The 16,868-nt window shown below is 34.9% G+C and overlaps 1 protein-coding gene across 1 annotated transcript in view; it reads right to left on the bottom strand.

Moving 5' to 3' along the window:
- The window catches only part of LOC107744191 (ATP-binding cassette sub-family C member 8-like), a 76,335-nt gene that overhangs the window by 53,990 nt on the left and 5,477 nt on the right, over positions 1-16,868 (bottom strand). The window contains exons 2-7 of the mRNA XM_016557713.1: positions 10,653-10,819; positions 9,164-9,406; positions 5,142-5,330; positions 3,962-4,126; positions 3,718-3,873; positions 102-236 (exon numbers count right to left, since the gene is read on the bottom strand). Coding sequence (XP_016413199.1) covers positions 102-236; positions 3,718-3,873; positions 3,962-4,126; positions 5,142-5,330; positions 9,164-9,406; positions 10,653-10,819 — 1,055 coding nt within the window. The remainder of the gene's footprint in view (positions 1-101; positions 237-3,717; positions 3,874-3,961; positions 4,127-5,141; positions 5,331-9,163; positions 9,407-10,652; positions 10,820-16,868) is intronic.

Below are 16,868 nucleotides of genomic sequence, written 5' to 3'. Positions count from 1 at the left end.
AAGAAATATATAGTAAAATATATATTATATAAATATTTATATAATATATATTATTATATATAATAGTTAAAACTTTATATTATCATATATTATCATTTCACCAATGTGCTTTTCTGTGCATCTGATAACTTGGTCGCCACAAAGTACTGCACCGGAGCCAGGAGGGTGATGACCGTGGCCCCTATCAAGGCACTTATTCCCAGGAGGTAGTAAAGGAGGATGACTCCCACTATGATCTGAAACCAAGAGGAAATGACATCCTTTCATAATCAGAAGCACTTTTGTCACAGTAAGTGATAAAGATAAGGTTTATGGCAAAATGCCTGATATTTTAATGATCAGGGAAGCTTAGTGCAGGATTTTTATACTTTTTGATGCCAAGGATCCCCAAGTATGATGATCCGCCTTTATAAAATATAAAAGAAGCTGTATTTTCTTCATGTATAAAGACCTATTTATACAGTGTGAGCAAAATATTAACCATGCTATTATACAGACAAATTTTTTTTTTAAATTAAATACTTGTCTTTTTTATTAGCATTGCACAAAAGCAAATTATTAAAATATTACCTGGAAAATATTTACTTTATTTTACATTGACGTTGTGTCTTATTTATTCTACCCATTTTTTCCCCTCACAAATATCATTATTAAAATAGCACGGCAGTTCTACAGAGGACAGAATAAAATAATATGCAGACTTAGTTTTTATTTATTTCTTGTTAAAAACTAAAAAATAAACTATCGCAATTATTAAATGATTAAAACAGTAATATTAAAACAGCAGAGTTTCAACATTTCAATATATATATATATATATATATATATATATACACATACACATACATACATGCATAAAATAAAGAATAATAACAATAATTAAATATAGTACAAGAAATATATAGTAAAATATATATTATATAAATATTTATATAATATATATTATTATATATAATAGTTAAAACTTTATATTATCATATATTATCATTCTGTAAATGTGTTAAACACATTTAATTAACAATGTTAAACCTATTTATTTAAAGTAACATGAAAATATTATTAGACAATAGTATTATAAGGTAGTATTATAATGAAGAATTTATAATGGAGCATGTGATTCGTTATTAAATATGCAGTGAGTGAAAAAAAAATGTTGTTGCCTTGGGGAACTAATCAAGATTTGCCCAGAGGCAGCCATGAGTAACCCAGAGAGGGAAGTATGTGCCATACAAAACATATAGGGACTTCAACTTCCTAGTCTGTCTTGAGACTTCCTGTTTGTGAGATTCAAATGTGTTCATGTATATACAATCTGTTTCACAACAAAAGTTCTCTAGGACTCTCATTATTTCAAGAGTAATTTAATGACTTAATTATTGGGCTTGTTGAATTTTTCACCTTGCCATCAATGAATGCATTTTTATTTAAATCATTCAAGAGCCCCACTGACAAAGAAACAGATTTCCACAAGTGACACTCTAGTTTACACAAGATAAGGCTTTCAAGGACAAATATACTGTTATACACAGACTAAAAATAGATCTTGCAGAGGTATCTGACATTTCACACTGTCTAACCTCAGGAGAAACACGTTCAGTAGCAGAAGGAGTGTGAAGAATACTAAGTGGCTTTGCAACATCTTTATATTTTGTTTTGTTCAGCTCAAGATCCGTCTGCTGTAGCGAAATCATGTCATGCCATTCAAAGGTAAGAGTCAGTGTGTTGAGAAATTACATTGAAACTTTGACTGATTTACTGGTAATTTATTTGACACATGTAAGATTACATCCAGTAATCCAAAGTGTTGGGGAAGTTCTTTTTTAATTATTGAAATATTGCATATTTGCATTGATATTTGATAGCATTGATATTTGCATTGACATGCTGTGTTTGCATTCCCTGTGAATTTTAATGAAGATAAAATTTGTGTTTAGTAAATTCTTGCATTCATTTATGTTATGAGTGTCATCTACACAAATTTCCAAACCCAATAATTACACAAAAGGCTCATTTTTATATATATATATATATATATTTAAAAAATCTATTTTCTTCTACAAAACTCAAAAAATGACAAGATTAATCACATTAAAATGTTTTATGTACTGACAGCCCTAATATATGGTGGCCGAGAGAGCTCTTTTACTGCAAATGAAAAAAAAAATACATGCAAATAGAAAAAAAAACACCTGCAAATTAAGAAAACATCTTCATCAGTTTGACTGATGACACACGCGCTGCAAATTCTCACAACACAAACAAAGAAACATGCTTCCCTTAAACATTTCCGATGTGGTCTGTATATATTTGCAGTGTGCTTCTATTTTGTTTGTTTGTTTTGTATTTGCAGCGCATTTCTTTGTGTTGTGAGAATTTGCAGTGCGTGTGTTGTCAAATTGATGAAGATGTTTTCTTAATTTGCAGGTGTTTTTTCTATTTGCATGTGCTTTTTTCATTTGCAGCGCATTGAGCTCTCTCGGCCACCATACTAATATAAATTTAAACAGATAAATGACAAGACCATTATAAAATAAAATAAAGCAAAGCAAAACAACACAGCAAAGCAAACACAATACAAAGCAAGGAAAGCCAAAAACAAAACAAGACAAAATCAAGACAAGACAAAAGGCAAAGCAAAAAACAAAACAAAACAAACAAAAAAAACAAACAAAAAAGGAAAACAAAACTCACAAAAAACTAAAACAAATATTAAAACAACACAAAGCAAAGCAAAAAAAAAATAAGACAACAAAAGACAAAACACGAAAAGAAATACAAAAACAAAACAAGACAACAAAGCAAAAAGCAAAGCAAAAAACAACAAAAGAAAAAAACGAAGTAAAACAAAACATGAAATAAAACAAAAATGAAACAAAATAAAAGCAAAGCAAACAAAACAAAGCAAAATAAACAAATAAACAAAGTAAAGCAAAACAAACAAACACTATAACCTAAAGTGTCTATATGTAACCTAATGTGGTCTATAACTAGACTACATTACATACATTAACCAATTTTGCTGCAGTGTTGGGATGTAACTGGATTGCCAGTGTACATTCTGGGATCTGTAGATTCTCTGATAGAAATAAAATAAGGACACTGACTATACAGTATCTTATATTCAGGAAAACAGAAATAAAAATATATAAAATAGTCAAGTTAAGATCAGATCTTAATTCAGAATTACTTTGACTCTTGCTGGGACTGGACATGTTGGAATTGAAAGCAACATCTCTTCTTATGTGGGTATATCATATGGCAATGTGATTGAAACATTTGACTCAAGGCCCATTCACAGACTCGCACCATCATTCACCCAATGCATTGAACTCTATGGAGAAAGGAACCTTGTGTAAAGCCCTGTTCACACCAAGAACTACAACTATAAAGATAACTATAAAGATAACGATATTAGCGTCCACATCAGCGAACGATATCGTCTGTTTATTCTAAGCGCACATGCGTCCGCCGCTTTAAATTCTTGAGCTCGTTACAGCAGGATGGATTCTGATTGGCTGTCAGTGTTTTATCGTTCATCAGCTGGAAAAAAATCGTTTTGAAAGTGATCACAATGATATCGTTCCTCTGTATCGTTATCGTTATAGTTGTGGTGTGTACTATGCTATTCTTTAATATTGAGAACGATTTTTAGAACTATATCTTTATCGTTATCTTTATAGTTATCGTGCTTGGTGTGAACGGGCCTTAAGGCTTTACCTGAACTGGCATTGCGAACAGGTTGGGACACAGGAAGAAGAACCACATCAGCTGGTTGGTGTCTACGGCAACGAGGTTGCAGATCTGGCCCACTGTCATTCCCCCCATGGACATGTTGGAGGTGCAGAGATGCATTATTTTATTGAAGATCTTTGTCTGGAAGTGAAACCGAATATATCATATTATTTGAAGGGACTTTGGCAATCAAAAGTTGTGCAGTCAATGAAGTCTCCGCTGCGCTGACCTGAATGGCTCCTCTCAGGTTGATTCCAGTCTCGATGGCAACATAGTAGGAGGCCTGGAGGAAAGTCCTCTGTAGGAGCAGAGCGAAGAACAGCAGCACGGCGAGGACGTAAGCATTAGCGAGAAACTCCTGGGAGGAGATGAAGTAGATTCCAAGATGCTTCACCTGAAACACACCAAACCATTTAGCATTATCCATGACTGTCCTCTGTAAAACTAGTTAGGCAGTGAGAGGTTGATGGCCATATTACTACATTTTATAAGCTTAACCAGTTTTTAATGCTACTAGTACTAGACTTTCCTTACTATGGCAATATCCTGTCACCATTTTCCTCTAAAGAGAAAGCACAGGACACTATTTATAATTCTATTATACAACTATATCATGTAATTAAAGATTAGAGCAGCAACAAATGAGTCAATTAAACCAAAGAAAAAGAACCACCACTGACAGAACAATAAGTAACGAATTATAATTATAAATTAATAACATAAAACATGGGGTAACTTTCCCTTCTAGAGCAAGGGCTACAGCTGATGCCCCTCTAAAAAAATATAAATGCATGCATGAATGAATGAATGAATGAATGAATGAATAAATACAAATTTACCTAAATAAATAATATTTAATAAATTGCATAAAACTGTACACATTTTTAATAATGACAAATTAATAACATGAAAAAAATTGGGATAACTTCCTTTCTAGAGCAAAGGCTACAGATGATTCCCCAAAAATAAATGCATAGATGCTTAAATAAGACCATTTATTTCTACGTGGATTGTTCATTCATCTTAAATCAGTGTTATGCCATCACTAAATCCATGTAGTGAAGTGAATTACGTCATACAAAAACATCCAAACAGGCCAACATCCGACATCCGAGAGCCAGACAGTATGCTGTTAAACTTTTTAACAATTGATGACAGCAGCATGATGACAGACCGCTTTGTAACACAAGATGAAAATGTGAAAAGACAGAGCCATGGCCACCGGTTTCTAATTTTACCTTCAAAATACCTAAGAGAACAAAAGTGCTTGTTCATGCCAACAACACAAATAATGAATTTAAGAATTTCATTTCAGTGTCTTTTACTTTTGGACCAACCAACATTCTGCCCTTATTCTTAGTTGTTTTAAATGCGGCTCAGATGGGTGCAAAAGACAGAGATGTTCTTACCGGTGGCTGAATGGTGTGGTTCTCTTTACTGAGATGGTGCACGATGCCTGAGATGCAGAGCGGCCCGGCAAAGCCAAGCAGATCTGCCATGAAACGGTAGGTGATGCTGAGAAACAGAGGTCTTCCAAAGGCCTGTCGCAGAGCCGTCCAGATACACTTGGGCCCCTGCAGCGGAGTGCCTTGAGGCCTCTGAATAAGTAACAGAAAATAAAGACAGATATGAATAGAACCAAGATTTGTTTGGAATGCATCTAAATTAGTCACTGTACTACAAAGGAGGAAGTCATAATATCTCTGTTCTAAGCTTGCTGTCTACTGTCTACAGCCAGGCAGCTACCTTCTAACACAATAACTAGATTAGATTCCAGGATTAGAGTTAGCATGTTGCTAGGCTAACTATGGGATTATTAAACTAAACACATAAAGCACACACAAACACCAGGTAAAATTGTTCAATTAAGTTAATTCAACTATTTTTTTAAAAATACATTATGATATTGAATGAAAAACAAGTATATTTACAGACATCTCTAGACTCCATTCACAATCTTAGATGAATTTAGTGACTGGCCATGTGGAAAAATTAGTACATATTAGCAAACTTTTAAAAAGAGTACTTCTAATGGAGAAAAATAAACATATTTAAGTGTGAACTGGATGTTTACAGACCCTTAATTTCATGTTAATTGCAATTAAATGAAAATGTATTATACTTTACATTTATATTAAATGCAATATGCTGAAATTTAAAGTGTTTTTTTAGCTACTTAAGTACATCTTTATATGTAATTATGTTCATAATGACTTATATTGTTTTTGAAATATGATTAAAGGGTGAGCTTGTAAGGAATCGCCTTACCTGCAAATGATTAGTTTTGCTAAATTACAGTATTATGTTGCTGCCTACATCTAGCAACAATCTTTGCTTTGGAGGCGCTCTGACTTAAAATACTGTTTAGGTAGGCAGCTTTCAAGCTTTTGGAACAGAGCTTTTATCTTTTCTTTACTAAACAGCTGCTTAGTCATACTGTCACAAGTTCTCGAGGAACAAAGAATACAGGCGTGAGATTCAAACTTCAAAGAAGACTTTACTGAGAACACGGGTGTAGAACAACACATAACACAAGACAATAACCAACAAAGGATAGAACAGAGTCAGGACTATAAGTACACACATGGTAAATGAGGGACCTAAACAGGAACAGCTGGACAAGGATTAACTAATCAGAAACCATGGTAACTAATGAGAGCTCATAACAGACATGACAGGAACTGAACTAAACTGAACATAATCGTGACACATACAAATGGCACATTTTTGGTCTTTTGTCTTATGATTATGAAGATTAATGACTAAGAAATAATTCAAACAAACAAACTTTTCTATTTGAATAAAAAGTCTGTTTGTTGTTTAAACATTTTAAATCCAGCACATTTTAGAAAAACTGATTTACATAGACATACTAAGAAATTAGGAAAAATAATTTCCTCCTTGCATTTTGTTATGCTAATATGTATTTAAAGGCAGCGTACATGCATAATTACAGTGCTGTTATGGATTGCTCTGTACATTTAAAAACACCTTTTTGCTGTATCAGTGGATTTGATCCCTAACAGACGAGCACTGCGGTAATTTTCAGCCATGCATTTTTATCTGAAATGCAATTAAACACAAATCTCTGAATCTCATTAGCTCTGGCCCAGTCATTTTTCTAAGCCAAACACTGTAGCCATAAACTTGAGGTTATTGTGACCTGAAAACACTTTGGCGAAATGAAATAAGCACGTAATGTTAGAAGATATAGCAGTTAAGATGTATTTTGAATTATAACGCATTTTAAAACGATACATTTGCTATTTTGTGTTGATATCTTTGTGCTTAAGTACTGCATACCCAGCTAACAAAAATATGTTTTAAGAACGTTTTTGCTAATGTTCTCATTAAATATTATTCATTTTATGTTCTCTGAACGTTCAAAAAGTCCAGTTCTTTAAATGTATTTTTTTATAATGTATCATCATGGAAACGTTATTTTTGAATGTTCTCTGAACATTCTTAAACAAGTAGTAACATTATAAAATGTTTAACAAAAGTCCAACTAAAACGTTTAAAAAAAAAAAGAAACACATTCCATGAACGATGCATAAATAATATTTTTTTGACGATTTGAGAACATTAATAAAGACCAGATAAATCTGAACAAACGTTTGTTCATAACTTTGAGAGAACCTTGCCAGAATGTCCTGAGAATGTTCCCTGTTAGCTGGGTGTGATATTTCCTTACAGCCAGGGCGAAACCATTTTTTCAACCTGTTTTACCCCTACATTAGTGCATTTCTGACATTAAGTGAAGACAAATTGTATGGCAGGGATTTTTTTTAATCATTTGGGAATTGATTAGATGGTAAAAAATGGGCATGCACACCAGAGTGGATCTGGATGTGATGCTAATCCTGAACTATTGCACTAGAGGATGGAATCAATCATATGCATTTATTAAGCCATTACTAATGGAGTTCATCACACGAGACGAGACTGATGTCACACTGCACTCGTGCCACACGTGAAAACCGTCACGTTATAAACTCTCACAATATCCATTTACATGGAGTTGAGCGCACAAACACGTAACTGCACACGTCACATGTGCTTTATTCCCATGAGCACAGAGATGCAGAAGTCCTTCACCCCGCTGAGGGTCAAAAGATCACTGCGTTCATAGTGCAAAAGGAACATCTTCTCTTTTTCAATGCTTTGAAGACACATACGCTATAGACATGGTATTCCACACCTGTCTTTCTGTGATTTGTGACGTACGTGCCTTTTCACTTCATCATCATCATCATCAAAGAGAGAGCAGGCATCTCCAAATCCACAGATGATTTTTTGTGTGTGACAATTTAAGTAGACACTTGTGAGACTCTGGAGGAAGTATGACTATTTATGAAATACTATACTGTACTGTCATGGTACTATTACTGCAGTAATATTACTATATATATATATATATATATATATACATACATATATTCATATATACATTTGGGATGGGTGTCATCACGCGTCTCAACCAATCAGAGCATTTGGGGTGGGCCTAACACCGTGTGTACACCGGACGCGACGCAGCAAATCCCCGACAGAAAACTGCTGCCTCGTTCTGTCTATGACGTACTGACACAAAATTCAAATGATTTGCAATGGTCGCTTTGTCGCGTGACGCGTCCAGTCATTGTAGACAGACTTTAGCTGTCGCGGCGCGGCATCTGGTGTATAGGATCGCAACGAATGACGGCACGTATGATTCGTCGTGTCACGCTGCATCCAGTGTAGACAGTATCACTGATTATAATGGGTTCTATAGTATTTTGTCGCATCGCACCGCACTACACCGCTCGCGTCCAGTGTAGACATGGTGTCAAGACGCACCATCACAAGGATACACGAATTATATGAAAAGGAGATTTTAATTTGATTACATTAATGTTTAAGTTGAGATTTACAAGAAATATTTTAACTGCTACAATATATAGGAAATACTGCTGTAAAAAAGCACCTTATTTGTTTAAAGTGTTTGCAAACCAAATGTTATTTCACTTTTGTTCATACAGCAGTACTTTTAAAATAAAAGTGCGCAATACAGTACTTTTGAATTAATTATTGAATTTTGCGCATAACAATGCTATTAATCACGATTAATCGCAGAAAAATCATGCGATTAAATTTTTTTATTGTTGCCCAGCAGCACTAGATTTTTTTATATCTCTTACATGTCTTGAAAAAGGCAGTTGCTAACAAGTGGCTAAATGCTTTTTAAATAAAGTCCTAAAGTGTCCGAGTCAGTGCATTTTGCTTATAGTCTACATTTAGCTTTTTACTTCTGCTGTTTGCATTTAGGCTTCAAAGTCCTCTTTTACTCATTGTTTGGTGTCACATCCTAGCATTGAGAGAGAAAATAAGGGAATTTGCCTAAAAATAGTATTAGTAAAGGTAAAAAACAATATGGCAGATGATTAAAACGCACCTTCTGGGCTTCAAAGGCCTCGCGGAGCTTCAGGTAGTTAGTTAGAGCTCTCATAGCGATTGGTAGCTTGCCAATGACCTTCAAATCGATGGGGCGTCTGTGTGCTGCAGTGATGAAGGTGTTCATCCACCAGTATGTGCTTTTAGACAGCAGGTTCACAAAGGGCTGCAGGAATCGAACCCCCAGGTCCTGTAAATCCTCTGGGGGCTTCACTTCAGTGGGGTGTGCAAAACACATATATCGCTGTAGAAAAAAAACGGAGAATACACTGTCAAAATTCTTCCAATTGTACATGAAAGAAAAAGCAATGTTTCTAATCTTATCTTTGAAGATCAGAATTTAAAAACAATGAATTTCCTCTCATAAATCGCACACCGTCAAATAGATTGATGACAAAATGACATTTTCAAACTATTTCTGGACTGTGAAACTTAATGGTTTCAGGCATTCTATAAATATTCTACAGAAATGAAAGAGTTAAGACAAATTTTTCTAGGTTGCTCCATATCTAACTAGTTAGAAAATATTGCAAATTCACAATACTGAAAAAGTAAAATTGTTTGCTAAAAAATATCATATAATATTTATAACTAGTTACAAAATATTGCAAATAAACAGTGTTTCAAAGCAAAATGTACTACTTGAAAATATTAACATTACAATAATTTTATATATGATTAATAATATATTATTATCATTATCATTATTCATAATATAATGAAAACTGAAAATATATACAGATTTTGAAACGCATACAGAGAATGAATTTTTTGTTTTTAAATATCTGTATCTTTAAGAAAACACAGGCGTTTAAATCATAAAACCAGCTGATATGCTTCACACATGCATATGCAAACAGTGTAATGAATCCAAGTGCAGAGTTTTAATTAATCTCTCTTTTTCATTTTAATAACTGGCCTGTGATAGTTCAAAATTAATTAAATTATTACAGAGATATTGCACACAAACATCCTCTGGTGGAATTTACGTCAATTCATAAAATCATAACACAGCTCTCTGCACCATACCACTGTAGTTATTATGAGATGAACTGCTATAAATGAAACCAGTCATATTTACGTCCATACAACCTCAGTCTAATGGCTTCAGAAATAGTTCACAAGTTGCAGTGACCACATTTTTGGTGCTTTTAGTCATTTTTGGAGCTCAGCAGTACCCATTTCCATTTGCTTTCATTGCATGGAAAAGAGCAGCTTGGACACTCTACTAAATATCTCCTTTTTTGTTTCACAGAGGAAAAAAGTCATAAGGATTTGGAGCGATGAGGGAGAGAAAGTAGCCTGTATTCCGACAGATAAAACAGATAAAACACAAATCTGTCAGCAAACGTGATCAGACTTTTGTATTATCTGAGACTGCAGTATATAGCAAGAAAATCAAAGCCAGAGGCTAAAGAATAAGAGAAATCAAAACGGAGAATGGAGAATCAGTGGTCAGGAATACAAATCACAGACACACAATAATTTACCCTCCTCAGGATGACATTGATCTCTACGGCCAACAGCAGGCCGTATAGCAGCGTCAGTAAGCCTGTGATCCCGAAGCGCAGCTGTCTCAGGCCGATGCCATGCTCCGTGTACTTGAAAAACTTGATTGTTTTAGAGACAAACGCCAGAACCCAGTAAATGAACAAAGCTGTGAAAGACAAATAATGATATATGATCAAGCGGCGACCTTCCTGTAACTCGACTCTCTGACAGTATGATGGCTTCAGCTGTACATTCCAACAATAAGGTCACATTGGTTTGTCTAAAATAAAAATGTTTCCCACAGCGGCTTGACAAACTCTATCCTGGTCTCTCCATGTGGTTCACCAAACCACATTTGTGGCAAATGACTACTTGAGCGCAGATCAATTATGCAATGTTTATATTCATAATGAATGTGCCAAATGTTCAAAAATGAATTTCAAAGAGCTCATTAATAATTTTCTGTCTCTATCTATCTATCTATCTGTCTATCTATCTATCTATCAACCCGTCTCATTCTATCTATCTGTCCATCTGTCTATCCGCTCATATCTATGTGCCTGTCTGTCTATCTATCCGTCTGTCTTTCTGCCATCTACTCTAAAGAGAGACAGCATGATGGAAGACAGAGAGAGAGAGAAGAGGGAGGGAGGGGGGAGAAAGCAGGAGAGGAGAGAATTGCGTTGCGGGCGGCATTGAAAAACCAGCAAGCACGTCACAGTGTGGTACACGCCTGGCATGAGACATCAAACATATTCATGAGCAGTGAACTGACTCACAGTAAACAAAGACTGATCTGGTGGGACTGTCAGGAAATTCAAAAGGCAAAGCAAACTTTGAGGGTTGAAGGACGAAAGGTTATGTAACGAGGTCACACAGAAATAGTAGTTTACCAATATGGGTTGTTCAATGGCTGATGCTGATATCTAGAAAACATGGCTGATAAAGTGTCAATATTTAACACAGTTTAGGAACAATAAATGAGATTTATATTACACAATATTTACTCAAAATTAAAATTTGGAACAGAAATGTTATTATCTATAATCTGTCATTTTGAAATGGACTAAATTGTGGAACCTAGACTTGTTCAGCTGTTGCTGATAATCACGAAACAAAACAAACAAAAACAGAAAACAAATAAATACAAAACATCATGAAAAACACACAACAAAATAAATACAAAACCAGAAAGAAAACAAAACAGAAAAACTAAACAATTGAAATAAAAACAAACTGAAAAAATGAAAACAAATAAAAAAGAAGAAAACACAGAAAAACAAATGAAAAGAAAACAAAAAAAGAAAACAAACAAACAAACAAAAACAGACTGAAAACAAACAAAAAAAAACAGAAAAAAAGGACTGGCAAAAACAAAACAGAAAAGCAAACAAAACAAAACAAAAAACAAATAAAGAAAAAAAAAAGATTTTTTTTTTCAATTTATATTGGATCAGACTATCAGACTATCACTAGTGCACTACACACATATGAGCTGTTTTATTTTAAAGTGGAGGCTAATTAAAAAATGTAAGGCTATGTCAGAATTTCTGTGTCAACCAAAGTGTGCAGTTTGAAAAAATTACACCTTTCTGACCCGTGCTGATACTAGATCTAGAGTGTATATGGACTGCAATCCATCCTTATTACAGTCCAAAACTAAAACAACCACCTAGAAATACTATGATAACCTTTTGACATAGTGGTGAGAAGATAAAGTCGATCTATCAGGTACAGACAGGTGTGGTGTGTTATTGATGTGCTATTTCAGAAAGGCTAAGTGTAAATTCACTCTCCTGCCTTCCAGAAGAAACATGTGCATAGAAGCACGTCACAGTCCATTAAGAGAATGAATAAGATAAGCATCTGCAACCAGACTGAATGCTCTAGGAGCAGCAGATGCAGCAGAGCAACACTGACACTTTATCATACTGTAATTGAATTCCCCTCAAAAAGGATTTCTCGATGATTAAATGAGTAGCATGACCCTATAATCTGCACTACACGGCAGGTCAAATCAAAAGAGGACCTAGAGGTATATTATTTCAGTCAATATGTAATGAATTCTATATGTATTGCAGTTCCTGACCAGTTTCCTTTAATAATCACCTAGATTGAAGCTCTTGTAAAGGTTATAAAGAGACTCCCTGTAACTGTTTATCACTGTACATTATTTAATTATAACTAGATATTTGAAAAACAGACTGTTAATACACACACACACACACACACACACACATCAGCCAAAAAATATAAATAACACAACATAAATTACATAACATAAATTACATAAATTGCATAAAATTAATTATTCTTTTTATTAAAAATGGCATTCAATTTAATAAATCTAAAAAAAAAAATCTAGAGTCTAAATAATACTGTACCCTGAAAATCAAAGATTAAGGCCAATCACATTAACAGACATTGGTACAGATGAGACATCCTTGTGCATTTGCACACAAAAAAATCTCTTTGTAGCTCTCACACACGCACATTTCATTCAAGCACAACAAAAGAGAAATGATTTTTTTGTGGAAAGCAGGCTGTAGCATATCGATTTTTTTTTTTTAAATTCTATTGGGCTTCACCCCATTGAAACCGCGCATGCGCAGCAGCTCGGTTCACTGGCAGCTGCTGACTTCTATCGCATCTCTTCACAACCCCCCCAAAAAGCGTTAAAATGGTAACAATGTCGAAATTTACAATAAAACGACATCAGGCTCATGTATTTTACCATTAGAAACGATTTAGAAAAAGTTACACCATCTTTCTTTTGATGCAGCTGCGAGTGTTGTAGCTATTGGAAAAAAAGGCACATATGGTTTTCCTAACAACTTCCTCACAGGAGAAAAAGTCGAAAAGCAAAAACAGTACAGATATACAAAATGAAATACATCACTTCATGTTTGAAAGCTAACTAACAGTAGCTAACATGTAAAACTCTACTGTCGTAAACATTTCTAATGACAGCCACTTTACCTATTAATCAAAAAGAAATTAGCATACCGGTCTGTAGCGCGTGATCATCATCCTGAAATTCCAATTGCTCCCAAAACTGTGACCTCATAAGATGATTTTCAATCCAGTCCAGAGACCTCGCAGTTCAAAACAAGCGCCTAACTCACACGGGAATAGGTTAAGAATAAAACATAACAGCTATAGTTCTGTGCCTTTGCCATCGGGTCCGAGTTTCTCCTCAAAGGAACTGACCAAGGTGCTGAAAAGAGGCGCTACAGAATTCGACAGTTTCAAATTCCCAAACATCCGTCTGAAAGTTGGTCGAGGAATCCAGTTCATCCAGTTGTCACGTACACACGCGCGACACGAGGGACCAATCACTGACGCAACAGAACAACGCGACTACGGCCAATCAATCCCACAATAGAAGAATACCGTAACCGATATGACTGCAATTGATTTTAGCATCCAACTGCGTTTAATGATAAACCGAGAGCATGCAATTCTAATGCAGTTTCTAATCAATTTAATAACTTTGGTTGAAATACATATTGTGTCGAGGTTGGGATTAAAATGACCTAAAATACTGGCTTCCTACATGAAAGTGACCCACTAATCATTCGCTAAGCGTATATGGGCCAATTTCGACAGGTGCTGAAGATATTGCTAGCGAAAACTAGCCAATCAGACCGTCGGCAGAGGATATCGTCATCACACCACAACATACCGCCTCCTTAGGGCTCAAAACAAAGAGCTCAGTTGATTTGCCATATATATGAAATCATACAAACATAAAACAAAAACAGCTTATTGTTAATGCATGTGTGTTGCTTTGCACACAACAACAAAGGTGTGGCCTAAAAGTAAATTATGCATTTCTAAACCACACATGCTTGATTTATGATCTTGTGAATAATTGCATTTGCTTTATAAGTGATACATGCCAATTATCTGAAAATTGCTACTAAGAAATGTCACTACTAAAAATAAATGTAATACAAGTGACAGAAATATGCAAATAAGATTAGCCTGATAAATAGTTAAATAAGGATTGGTATATCTCACATCCACACGAGGGAAGAAGAAAAAAGATTGCACATTTAATAAGGGAAAGGGAATGAACAGCAAAGACTTAAGTTAGCAGGCTGCTATATATGAAATCTCTAAATAAACATGAAAGGCAATTATGTCACTGCATTGGTTCACAGAATGTGCAAAAAGACATGGTAAAAATATGCTTAAAGGCACAATTACTATCTGCTGCCACCAGGAGGCCATTACTGGTGGTGCAAGAACATGCACATTCAAGCACAAACATTGCTTCCATGAGCATCTTCTAACATCCGTCCAAACGTTTTCAATGTTTTTGTCTCATAGATCCAGTGTTGCTCCTAGAGAACCACTAGTTATATATTTCCATAATTCCACGCACAATACATACAGACATTTATAGCAACATGCAGTAGCAAAAGGACAGATGAAAGCAGCAATAAGTCACGAGTCGTGACGTGTACAATTCTTATTGAACAAATGTACATTTCCCCAAAGCATTATGGTCGTTACCGACACAGTTTAACATTTTTGTGTTTCATAAATCCATAGTTTCAACAAACATTCGCAAAAAATATCACAAATTTGTGTGGTTACAGCTCTTCTCCTGTGGTTAGAAGCATACTGTAGTTCTTGTTAGGAGGTATGACATGGACTTAAATAGATCATGCACTTGAGCAAAATAAGCGAGCTAATATGTAGTAGGCTACATACATACAAATATTTCATTAGAACTACATCTTTTAGTTTGTTAAAGAATTGAAGTGCCATTTTTAAGGGTGCACGTGCAAATTTTCTCCACAAACTCCATGGAGTGGTTCTCACGTATATGGTACATCATGTTTTAAGTGTTTTCCAGTTATGATGCCTCGCGGGTCTTTTAATTGTGTCAAAGCCCACATATTGCCAGGCAGCGGGCTTCAGTTGCTTGGGTGAGAGGTGAAGTGTCACAGGGTCCGACATTTAGGTGTGCTGCATTGATCCCAGATAGCACACGTACGTCTGCAAGATGTCTGTTAAAGATCACTTCAACTGGGAAGCATCTGCTGTGTACAAACATCTGATAGACGTCTCTCTGAGACGTCAGTTTTACATACATTCTAAATCATAAACATCTTAAAGACATAACATATTTGACATCTGATAGGAGACGTCCTATAGATGTATTGCAGATGAGCAAACACTCTAAAAAATACGTCTTGCAGATGTAAATGCAGACGTCAAACCGACGTCTCCGTTATGTACTGTGCCAGTTGCTCGTCGGGCTTATAAAGTTTTGTGATATTTAATACAAAAATAAAAAAACAATTCACATGCACCTTTTTCTTGAACACAAACGCTAGCCGTGACAATGTGAGAGGGGACACCCTGACAAACACCTCTACCTTTAGTCTCACACAACCACTCACAGCCAATTAGCAGCGTCAGGAGGCGGGAGTTTGCATTCTGATTGGCTTGAAATATGAGAACATTAAAGTACACGCTTTTTTATTTAGCAATTTGTTTAAACAAGCATGTTCAACAAAGTACAAACACACACAAAATTCACAATAAGCGATGCACCCTCCGATTTTTGGATTTTGAATGCAACTGCCAAAAGACAAAAAAAAAAAAAGTAACATCTTTGTAACTTTTTACGCAAAATGATACATATTAATTCCTTGAAGGTACACATTAGTACTTTAAAAGAGTTCAGATGCAAAAGCCTCTAAGTGCCGTCTGAAATGTTCTTCTAAAATTAGCATTTTTATCAGACTCCTATGTTTAGGTTCAGTAATTTTACTTTAATGGCAATGTATAGGTCATTTTCTATGCCATTAAAGTGAAATAACTGAACATAAATAGAGGAGCCTGATAAAAATGTTCATTTTAGATGAAAATTTCAGACGGCACTTAGAGGCTTTTGCATCTGAACTCTTCATATAGCACCTAAAGTGAACATAATTAGTAAGGTACAGCCCTGACAGTTTAGTACCTTTTTTTCCTCTCTCAGAGTGTAGGCACAAAATAGTGCCCCAAAGTTGGCACCTGTTGGTAAATTTCACCATTTTGAAGCCATCAGATACAATAATGTGCATCATGTCTAATATTTAGCATAAACATGATTAGAGATGGGCAGTATTTTAATTAAATGTATTTAAAATACATATTTAATTGAGTATTTTTTGCTGGACAAAAAAAAAAGAAATCAAATGTAATTTGTAATT

Source organism: Sinocyclocheilus rhinocerous, unplaced genomic scaffold (genome assembly GCF_001515625.1).
Source record: "Sinocyclocheilus rhinocerous isolate Xijiao unplaced genomic scaffold, SAMN03320098_v1.1 scaffold2935, whole genome shotgun sequence".
Taxonomy (NCBI): Eukaryota; Metazoa; Chordata; class Actinopteri; order Cypriniformes; family Cyprinidae; genus Sinocyclocheilus; species Sinocyclocheilus rhinocerous.
This window is presented reverse-complemented; position numbering and strand designations above follow the sequence as displayed.